Here is an 11758-nt window from a genome sequence, read left to right as displayed (position 1 = left end):
CATTTGTAACTTCTAAGGCTTGTAGTTTTCTCTTCTCTCTCTATTGTAATATTTCTTAGTGAAATATATTTGGTAGTGTCCGAGGAAGTAGGCATAATTGGCTGAACCTCGTTAAATTCTTGGTGTTCTTTCTTTCTTGTTTTGCTTTTGGTTTAAAATTTGCTAGACGTTTCCGCAACAAATTGGTATCAGAGCCAGGTTATTTTAAGGAAAAAACACTATGCTCTGTGCGCTGTAGGTATTCTATAGTCGGCACATCAGAAAATTTTTCCTTAATCCTGGATTTTTTATTATTTGACATTTAGCAAATTTTAAACCTCTGTTCAAATTGAGCTGAGATGGCAAACGAAGAAAATCCACTTAGAATTACATCATCAACTTTGAATGCTTCTTCAAGCATTTTGCAAAGAGCTGTTGGTGGAAATCCAAGGTTGATGGTAGAGATTTTCGATGGCAGCGGTCATTTCGGCATGTGGCAAAGTGAGGTTCTAGATGCTCTTTTTCAGCAAGGTCTAGACATTACAATTGAAGGAAAGAAACCAGAAAGTATGGGAGAGGAAGATTGGAAGACCCTCAATCGATTGGCATGTGGTACAATAAGGTCATGCTTATCAAGAGAGCAGAAGTATGCATTCTGCAAAGAGACCTCTGCTAGTAAGTTGATGACGGAGTTGGAGGAAAAGTTCTTGAAGAAAAGCAGTCAGAATAAACTTCACATGAAGAAAAGGCTGTTTCGGTTCACTTACATTCCTGGTGCCACAATGAATGATCACATCACTAGTTTTAATCAGCTTGTTGCTGATTTGTTAAACCTGGACGTGACTTTTGAAGATGAGGATCTTGCCCTAATGTTGTTGGGATCACTTCCTGAAGAGTTTGAGTTTCTGGAAACAACTCTACTCCATGGGAAGGTTGCTGTGTCTCTAAATGAAGTTTGTGGAGCCCTATACAGCTATGAACTGAGGAGAAAAGACAAAAAAGATAGCTCAGAGAAGGCTAATGAAGCTTTGGTTGCAAGAGGACGTCCGGTGATCCAGGCGAAAGGAAAGAAGAAGCGATCGAAGTCGAAGGCTAAAGTTGGGAAAGATGAGTGTGCCTTTTGTCGAGAAAAGGGGCATTGGAAGAAAGATTGTCCTAAACTAAAAAATAAAGGTCAATCTAAGACTGTTGCAGATTCAAATGTAGCTGAGTATGTTGATGACTCAGATTATTCACTTGCTGTTTCTGGTTCAACCAGCTCTTCTAGTGCTTGGCTTCTTGATTCGGGATGCAGCAATCATATGTGTCCTAATCGAGAATGGTTCTATGATTTCAGAGAACTAGAAGAAGGAGTTGTTTATACAGCAAATGATGTTCCTCTTACCACACATGGGATTGGTTCTATTCGATTGAAGAATCGTGATGGAGCAATCAGAACTTTGAAGGATGTTCGTTTTGTCCCGAGTTTATCAAGAAATCTCATTTCTGTGGGAGCCTTAGAAGAGAAGGGTTTCATGGTGCACGCAGAAGGTGGAGTAATGAAGATAATCTCTGGAGCTCTGGTGGTAATGAAAGGAGTTCGGAAAAATAATAGGTTGTACTATTACCAAGGTACTACTATTATTGGAACTGCAGCAGTGGCATCCAGTGACGAGAAGGAGTTGGAGTCGGCCAAGTTATGGCATATGCGGCTGGGACACGCTGGTGAAAGATCCTTGAATTTACTCATGAAACAAGGATTGTTGAAAAATATTCAGGCTTGCAAATTGGACTTTTGTGAGCATTGTGTCAAAGGGAAGAAGACAAGGGTGAAATTTGGAACAGCTATCCATGATACTAAAGGTATTTTGGATTATGTTCATTCTGATGTGTGGGGACCTTCAAAAACAGCATCATTGGCAGGAAACCACTACTATGTCACCTTTGTTGATGATTTTTCCCGGAGAATTTGGGTGTATGCAATAAAGACTAAGGATGAGGTGCTTGGAATTTTCCTTAAATGGAAAAAGAGGATGGAAACCCAAACTGGGCGAAAGATCAAGCATTTTCGAACAGACAATGGTGGGGAGTACACGAGTGATCCATTTAAGAAGGCTTGCGAAGAAAGCGGCATTGTCAGACACTTCACAGTCAAGCACACACCACAACAAAATGGAGTGGCAGAACGCATGAATCGAACATTGCTGGAGAAAGTTCGGTGTATGTTGTCCAATGCTGGATTGGGCAAACAGTTTTGGGCTGAAGCTGTTGTATATGCGAGTCATCTTATCAATCGCCTACCATCAAGTGCAATTGGTGGCAAAACACCACTAGAGAAATGGTTCGGAAAACCTGCTACAGATTATGATTCCTTACATGTATTTGGCTGCACTGCTTATTATCATGTTAAGGAGTCAAAATTGGATCCTCGTGCAAAGAAAGCAATTTTCATGGGGATTGCATCTGGTGTAAAAGGATATCGTCTTTGGTGCCTAGAGACCAAGAAGACAATCATTAGCAGGGATGTCACCTTTGATGAATCTACCATGTTGGGAAAGGTGACAACAGAACAAAAGAAGAATGGTACTCCAAAACAGGTGGAGTTTGAAAGGAAGATTGTTTTTCCAGCAAATGATGAAGAAAAAACTCCTATGGTAGATGAGGAGTCAGATGAAGAAGAGGTTCATATCCAAGAACCTCCACAGCAACTTGAATCAATTGCATTAAGAAAGCCAAAGAGGACAACCATAATGCCTGCTCGTTATGTTGATATGGTGTCCTATGCATCTCCAGTTGTAAGTGATGATATTCCTACCACTTATATTGAAGCAGTCAAAGGTTCAGAAGAAGATAAGTGGAGAAGTGCCATGTCCGAAGAAATGGAGTCCCTTAGAAGGAATCAGACTTGGAAGTTAGCAAATCTTCCAAAGGGAAAGAAAGCAATTGGGTGCAAATGGGTATATGCAAAGAAAGATGGATTTCCTGACAAGTCAGAAGTGCGCTACAAAGCAAGGTTAGTAGCCAAAGGTTATGCTCAGAAGGAAGGAATTGACTACAATGAGGTGTTTTCTCCAGTTGTAAAACACTCTTCCATCCGTGTTCTGTTGGCTTTGGTGGCACAATTGGATATGGAACTGGTTCAAATGGATGTAAAGACGACATTTTTACATGGAGACTTGGAGGAGGAAATCTATATGACTCAGCCTGAAGGGTTCAAGGTTGCTGGAAAAGAAAATATGTTTTGTAAACTTGAAAAATCGTTGTACGGATTGAAGCAATCACCAAGACAATGGTACAAACGATTTGACAAGTTTATGTTGAGGCAAAAGTACACAAGGAGCAAGTACGATCACTGTGTGTATTTGCGCAAGCTGCATGATGGATCTTTTATATATCTTCTTCTTTATGTTGATGATATGTTGATTGCTTCCAAGAACAAAGAGGAAATTGAGAAGTTAAAAACTCAATTAAATGGTGAATTTGAAATGAAGGATCTTGGTGAAGCAAAGAAGATTCTTGGCATGGAGATAAGTAGAGACAGAAAATTGGGAAGACTTTGTTTAACTCAGAAAGAGTATTTGAAAAGGGTACTAAAACGTTTTGGCATATCTGATGAATCCAAACCTGTTAGTACACCACTTGCTTCTCATTTTAAACTCAGTGCAAATTTATCTCCAAGAGATGCAGCAGAGAAAGCCTACATGTCTAAAGTTCCATATGCTAGCGCTGTTGGAAGCTTAATGTATGCTATGGTGTGTACAAGGCCTGACATTTCTTATGCAGTAGGGGTTGTGAGCAGGTACATGCATAATCCAGGAAAAGAGCATTGGCAAGCTGTGAAATGGATTCTACGGTACATTCTGAACACTGTAGATGTTGGTTTGGTATTTCAGCAGGAACAAGATGGTCAAAATGTGGTTGGATATTGTGATTCCAACTATGCTGGAGATCTGGATAATCGTCGATCAACTACTGGCTATGTTTTTACTTTGGCAAAAGCACCGGTATGTTGGAGGTCTACTTTACAGTCAACTGTAGCTTTGTCTACAACAGAGGCAGAGTATATGGCTTTGACAGAGGCTGTGAAGGAAGCAATTTGGCTTCAAGGGTTGCTTGGTGAATTAGGAATTCTACAAAAGCATGTGAAGGTGCATTGTGATAGTCAAAGTGCAATCATGTTGGCAAAGAATCAAACTTACCATGCAAGGACGAAGCATATTGATGTTCGTTACCACTTCATAAGAGAGATTATCGAAGAAGGTGGAGTGGCTATCCAGAAGATAAGGACCACAGAGAATCCAGCTGATATATTGACAAAGGTAGTAGATTCAATCAAGTTCCAACACTGTTTGGACTTGATTAATATTATCAAAATTTGAAGACTGCATTGGTAGACACTATCAAAGATGAGAGATTTGAAAATATGAAATTTGCCAAGGTGGAGATTTGTTGAATATGGTGTGGCAAATTTAGTCCCACATCGAATAAGTTTTTTTTGATGTGGCCAAATTAGTCCCACATTGGATAGGTTTGGGAATGTGTAGTGCCTTAGGTTCTATATATAGAAACCCTTCCCTTCACTTTGAAATCATCCCAACTACAAGTTCATTTGTAACTTCTAAGGCTTGTAGTTTTCTCTTCTCTCTCTATTGTAATATTTCTTAGTGAAATATATTTGGTAGTGTCCGAGGAAGTAGGCATAATTGGCTGAACCTCGTTAAATTCTTGGTGTTCTTTCTTTCTTGTTTTGCTTTTGGTTTAAAATTTGCTAGACGTTTCCGCAACAATACATAGGTGTGAGGAAAAGGCCTTGGGGAAAATTTGCAGCAGAGATCAGAGACACAACAAGGAATGGCGTAAGGGTTTGGCTTGGAACCTTTGAGAGTGTAGAAGCTGCTGCGTTAGCTTATGACCAAGCCGCATTTTCCATGAGAGGCCATAATGCTGTACTCAATTTTCCAGTCAAAAGGGTCAAAGAGTCTTTGCAAGAGATCCAATATAGCTGCTGCAATGGATCTTCTCCTGCACTTGCACTCAAGGAGAGGCACTGCATCCAACGAAAATTGTCAGCAAAAGGTAGAAAGTGTAAAGGGAAAGAGACATCAACATCGAGTGTGGTGGTGTTAGAGGACTTGGGAGTTGACTATCTAGAGCAACTTCTAACCATATCTGATCAAAGTGCAACCCATAGCTACTTCAACTAAACCTGGCCCACTGTTATTTTCTTCCTCTTGTTTTTGGCTTTATTTACAACATCAATCTCCTGATAGGACGCATGTATGTATTGTGATCCCTCTTTTATAACTCCTTTGCCATTTTCATCAGTTATGAAATCTCTAATATTATTTGATTTCTGATATTCACTAATTAATTTTGATCCACTAAGAAAGAAAAACGTTTTCAACAAATTTAGTTCATTCTTTTCTTACCGTATCAATTGAGAGTCATCTAGAGCAATACTTTTGCTGCCTTCACAAGTGTTTCAAATTGTTGATCGACCCTCGTCTTTAGGTGAACCTGAATTTTTCCTCCCAAGCCAATTTTTGTGGTTAATTACTTTTTTTATAAATCAAAGTGAATATATTGAAAGTTGAGTACAAGAGATACTCAACATAAAAAAGTTACACAAATAGAATAAATACAAACCACCAACAAATAAAAAAAAGTTCTCTCTAAAACAAAAAACTTGAGACCAACAACGTAAAAGCTAAACCAAAGTGTGTATTCACGTAAAAAGAACAAATAATTAACAACTACTATTGGCATATAGTTTTAATGCAACTAGCAGGACAACAAGACCAATTCCAAAAGTCAAAGCCTTTACCCAATAGATGCAACAATCCCAGATCAAGATCTAAATTTAACTAATTAGTGTAGCAATTTCATCAAATATATCAAAGGGAAGATTTTGGAAGATGAGATTATTAGCTAAATACTCCACAAAACTACATGCTACAAAAGCTACACCAAACCTTTTTTCACCGTTTACCTTTGACGAGCTACAAAAGCTGCCTGCAGTGATAAAAGTAATGTACAGGAATGGTGGAAAGCACAACAACAAAGTCAAGCCATAAGTACATTGCATACTATAACCTGAGGGAGAGAGGACACGAGAAGAATAGATATTGAGTAGACTCGTGCACATCACCATATAGACTACCAAAAACACCCTACAAATTGTGAATCACCTTTCTTTGAACAAGTTCACCTTGTTAGGTAGTCTGTCTAGCAGCACTTGCCAAGAGAGGGCAAGAATCTTGTTGGGGGAGTATACTTCCAAAAATAAAAATAAATAAATAAATAAAATAAAACTCCTGAATATGGACAATTTAATTAGCTAGAGTCAGTCGGCTTAGCAAGAGAAAAATATGTTGTTGTAAAGTTATGGCACAAATTTCTTCCATATTTCCTGTTTTAAGGAAAACACGTTTCCTTGATTTTAGGCCATGATTCTATGCATGGTTTCCTCTTTTTTGCTCCTTGTTTTGTTCCAGGTTTCCTTATTCTGGGTGCATACGCTTCTTCTCAATGCCTATATAAGGCATCAAGCATTTGGAGCAAATTGCAATTGATTCAGCAATCTACACACTTGAGAAAAATCATACATAGAGAGGAAAGATTCAAGAGAGTATTTTTAGTCTATATTTGAGAGATTATCTCTTTGTTCTCATGATATTAGAGAACTTTTTGTACTCTCCTATTTCTACATAGTGGAATTATCTTGCTCTTGATCGCCCGTGGTTTTTTCTCCGTCTTTGGAGTTTCCACGTAAACTTGGTGTGTATTTATATTTCTTGTCTCTCTACTTACTTCTCTCTATCTCTAATTAACTTGATCCGGTGCTTCCGCATTCCGCTCATTCTTTCTGATACCCAACAAGTGGTATCAGAGCTACTTGTTTAATTAGAGATTCAATATGTCTACCGTCACTAAATTTGACATTGAGAAGTTTGATGGCAAGATTTGTTTTTCTATTTGGAAAGTCCAAATGAAAGCCGTTCTTACACAGAATGGATTGAAGAAAGCTTTAGATGGAAAAGCCAAAAAGCCGGTCAACATGACTGATGAGCAATGGGACGAGTTGGATGAAAAGGCGCTTTCAGCAATCCAACTATGCTTGTCCAAGGAGGTTCTTCGTGAAGTAGCAAATGAAACAACCGCTGCTGCTTTGTGGCTGAAATTGGAATCTCTTTATATGACCAAAAGTCTCGCAAACAAGCTTCGTCTCAAAGAAAGACTATATACGATTCGTATGGTCGAAGGTACTCCTATTCAATCTCATCTTAATGAGTTTAATTCTATTATCATGGATTTGGAAAATATTGAAATTAAAATTGATGATGAAGATAAAGCTGTTTTGTTGATTGTCTCATTACCTTCTACCTATAAACACTTTAAAGAAATTATGTTGTATAGCAACAATGATACCTTATCCTTTGAAGATGTTAAATCTAATTTGTTGTCCAAAGAAAAGTTTGATCTTGATATCCACTCTGAGGACAAGGGTGAGGGTTTAAGTGTCAGGGGTAGAACTCAAGAAAAAGGGAGTACCAGTAACAAGAAAAGTAGATCCAAATCCAGAGGGCGTAAATCCAACAAAACCTGTCGTTATTGCAAGAAATTTGGGCATGATATCTCCGACTGCTTTATCTTGAAAAAGAAACAAGAAAGGCAAGAAAAAGGTAAAAATCCTGCTGAAGCTGCTAATGTTGAAACTGATTCTGATGGTGATGTTATGATATCTGTCTCTTCTGATAAGAGGAGCAAAACTGAATGGATTCTTGATTCTGGATGTACATTTCATATGTGTCCTTATAAGGACTTATTCACCACTCTTGAACCTGTTGATAGTGGTGTTGTCTTGATGGGTAATGACACCCAATGCAAGATTGCAGGAATAGGTACTATTCAGATCAAGACTCATGATGGCACTATCAAGACTCTTTCCAATGTTCGCTTTATTCCTGACTTGAAGCGAAATCTAATTTCTCTTGGCACCCTAGAGTCTCTTGGGTGCAAGTATTCAGCTGAAGGTGGAGTTCTAAAGGTATCAAAAGGTGCTATTGTTTTATTAAAAGCTAACCGTATTGGTAGTTTGTATATCTTGCAAGGATCTATAGTGACAGGATCAGCAGCTGTCTCATCTTTTATATCTGATAAAGATGCCACCAAATTATGGCACATGCGCCTGGGCCATATGAGTGAAAAAGGCATGCACCTTCTGAGCAAGCAAGGTCTCCTTGGTAATCAAGGCATCGGTAAGTTGGAGTTTTGTGAACATTGTGTCTTTGGGAAGCAGAAAAGAGTTAGCTTCTCCACTGCAACTCACCGCACAAAAGGTACCCTTGATTACATTCATTCTGATCTTTGGGGTCCTTCTAAAGTTCCATCTTATGGAGGATGCCGTTATATGATGACTATTATTGATGATTTTTCTCGTAAAGTCTGGGTCTATTTTCTAAGGCACAAAAATGAAACATTCCCCACTTTTAAGAAGTGGAAAATTCTTGTTGAAACTCAGACAGGAAAGAAAGTCAAGAAGCTCAGAACGGATAATGGATTGGAGTTCTGTGAAGGTGACTTTAATGAGTTCTGCGCAAATCATGGTATTGCTAGACACAAAACCATTCCAGGTAAACCCCAGCAGAATGGTGTTGCAGAACGTTTAAACAGAACTATCCTTGAGAGAGCTCGTTGTATGCTCTCAAATGCTGGGTTATGGCATCAACGTGAGTTGTGGGTCGAGGCAGCATCTACAGCTTGCTACTTGATCAACCGATCTCCACACTCTTCACTTAATTTCAAGATTCCAGAAGAAATTTGGTCAGGTAATCCTATTGATTATTCTAATTTAAGAATTTTTGGATGTCCTGCATATGCACATGTTAATGATGGAAAATTAGCTCCTAGAGCTATTAAGTGCATATTTCTTGGTTATGCATCTGAATCTAAAGGTTATCGTTTATGGTGTTCTGAGTTTAAGTCACGAAAATTAATTCTTAGTAGAGATGTGACTTTTAATGAGGATGCATTATTATCTTCTGGAAAACAATCATCTGTGTCTTCTTCCAGTACTAATAATCTGCAAGGTACTAGCGAGAAGGTGGAGTTAGAGTTAAAATCTGTAGCTCCTAATGTTGATGTTCCATCTTCCTCTACCACTGAGTCTAGCATTGATGATCATGGTGATGATCATCCTATTCAGCAACAGGAAGAATATAATATTGCACGAGATAGGACAAGAAGACAGATAAAATTGCCAGCTAGATACACTGATGACAATTTGACTGCTTATGCATTGTCAATTGCACAAGAGGTAAATGATGATGTTGAACCTGCCAGCTATAGTGAAGCTGTTTCTTGTGTTGATTCTGCTAAGTGGCTAGTGGCTATGAATGAAGAAATTGAAAGTCTTCACAAGAACAACACTTGGAATTTGACAAAGCTCCCCAAAGGCAAACGACCTCTAAGGTGTAAATGGATCTATAAGAAGAAAGATGGCATTCCAGGGGTTGAAGATCCTAGATGCAAGGCGCGATTAGTCGTTAAAGGCTTTTATCAAAAGGAAGGTATTGACTTTAATGAGATTTTCTCACCTGTTGTTCGTCATACTTCCATTCGTATTTTGCTTGCTTTTGTTGCTCTGTTTGATTTAGAATTAGAGCAACTTGATGTAAAGACAGCTTTTCTACATGGAGAGCTGGAAGAAGAAATTTATATGGATCAGCCTGAGGGATTTGTTGTTCCTAGTAAGGAGCATCTTGTTTGTCAATTAAAGAAATCTTTATATGGCCTCAAGCAAGCACCCAGACAATGGTATAAAAAATTTGATTCCTTTATGATTGGGCAAGGTTATTCCAGGAGTAAATATGATGATTGTATTTATTTTCAACAATTTCCTGATGGAACTTTCATATACTTGTTACTTTATGTTGATGATATGTTGATTGCATCACGTGACAAGTCTTTGATCAGCAAATTGAAAGCTCAACTCAATAATGAGTTTGAGATGAAGGAATTAGGTGCAGCTAAGAAAATTCTTGGCATGGAGATTCATAGAGATCGACAAGTTGGTAAATTATTATTATCTCAACAAAAATATATTGAGAGATTACTTGACAGATTTAATATGAATAATTGTAAACCTGTTTCTACTCCACTTGCTGCACATTTCAAGTTATCTTCAGACCTTTGCCCACAAACAAAAGAAGAGATGGAGCGTATGTCACACGTTCCATATGCTAGTGCAGTTGGCAGTTTAATGTATGCTATGGTGTGCACTAGACCTGATTTAGCATATGCTGTTAGCATGGTGAGCCGATACATGCATAATCCTGGAAAGGATCACTGGAGTGCTGTAAAATGGATTTTTCGGTATCTTAAAGGTACTAGTAATATTGGCTTGGTGTTTGACAGAAACAAAGCTACAACTAATAATGTTGCAGGTTTTGTTGATTCGGATTATGGTGGTGATCTTGATAGAAGAAGATCTCTTTCTGGCTACATTTTTACTCTCTGTAATTCTGCTATCAGTTGGAAAGCTTCACTTCAATCTATTGCAGCATTATCTACAACAGAAGCAGAATATGTTTCAGCAACAGAGGGTGTGAAAGAGGCTCTCTGGATCCGAGGTTTGGTCAAAGAACTTGGTCTCACACAAGATGTTCTTACTGTATTTTGTGATAGTCAGAGTGCCATTCATTTGACTAAGAATAGTCGTTACCACGACAAGACCAAACACATAGATGTTAAACATCACTTTATCCGAGATATTGTTACTATTGGTGAAGTTCTACTACAAAAGGTACATACATCTGAGAATCCAGCAGATATGCTTACTAAGCCACTTCCGAATGCCAAGTTTCAGCATTGTTTGGGCTTGGTTGGTCTCTACAACAAATGATTGCCCCTCTGGGGCTTTATCTGGCGATGAGCAACTTATTAAATTTGAGCCAAGGTGGAGATTGTAAAGTTATGGCACAAATTTCTTCCATATTTCCTGTTTTAAGGAAAACACGTTTCCTTGATTTTAGGCCATGATTCTATGCATGGTTTCCTCTTTTTTGCTCCTTGTTTTGTTCCAGGTTTCCTTATTCTGGGTGCATACGCTTCTTCTCAATGCCTATATAAGGCATCAAGCATTTGGAGCAAATTGCAATTGATTCAGCAATCTACACACTTGAGAAAAATCATACATAGAGAGGAAAGATTCAAGAGAGTATTTTTAGTCTATATTTGAGAGATTATCTCTTTGTTCTCATGATATTAGAGAACTTTTTGTACTCTCCTATTTCTACATAGTGGAATTATCTTGCTCTTGATCGCCCGTGGTTTTTTCTCCGTCTTTGGAGTTTCCACGTAAACTTGGTGTGTATTTATATTTCTTGTCTCTCTACTTACTTCTCTCTATCTCTAATTAACTTGATCCGGTCTTTCCGCATTCCGCTCATTCTTTCTGATACCCAACAGTTGTTAATTTTGATAGAATAAACCCGAGAAGATTTTGGGTTAATTACTCGTTTTCATAGTTTTCGTGTTGAAGTGTTCTGAATATATTGTTACAGGTGTTCAATCAAATATTTTCCTTCATATGTAGAGGTTCATTGTGTTACTTTTAATTTCATTTTCAAAATCTTAATGTAGAATTCCATGAAAAATTCACAGATATGCTGGATTAAGTTTATTACATCATTGACTACAATGTTGTATATATACCCGCATGTGTGTGTTCAATATAATTTTGTTTATATACACTATTGGTTAAAAGTATCTTAACACAGACTTTCAGTAAATTATTTTG

At 38.0% G+C, this 11758-nt stretch overlaps 1 protein-coding gene across 1 annotated transcript; it reads left to right on the top strand.

The window, feature by feature from the left end:
• Positions 1–338: 338 nt before the first annotated feature.
• On the top strand, positions 339–5162 carry LOC109812075 (retrovirus-related Pol polyprotein from transposon TNT 1-94). Its single transcript, XM_083060928.1, has 2 exons — positions 339–4277; positions 4731–5162. Exons 1-2 carry the CDS (start codon positions 339–341, stop codon positions 5160–5162), a joined length of 4371 nt encoding a protein of 1456 aa, XP_082917054.1.
• Positions 5163–11758: the final 6596 nt, after the last annotated feature.

Source organism: Cajanus cajan, chromosome 7 (assembly GCF_000230855.2).
Source record: "Cajanus cajan strain Asha chromosome 7, NIPB_CcT2T_4, whole genome shotgun sequence".
Lineage (NCBI taxonomy): Eukaryota > Viridiplantae > Streptophyta > Magnoliopsida > Fabales > Fabaceae > Cajanus > Cajanus cajan.
The sequence above is the reverse complement of the archived record's forward strand: the minus strand, read 5'-3'. Positions and strand labels throughout refer to the sequence as shown.

Excerpts from the sequence above, each read along its gene's own strand:
- LOC109812075 (XM_083060928.1), top strand. The coding sequence starts at position 339 with ATGGCAAACGAAGAAAATCCACTTAGAATTACATCATCAACTTTGAAT. Across the intron at positions 4,278-4,730 it reads CAGCTGATATATTGACAAAG|ACGTTTCCGCAACAATACAT; the intron begins GTAGTAGATTCA and ends AAAATTTGCTAG.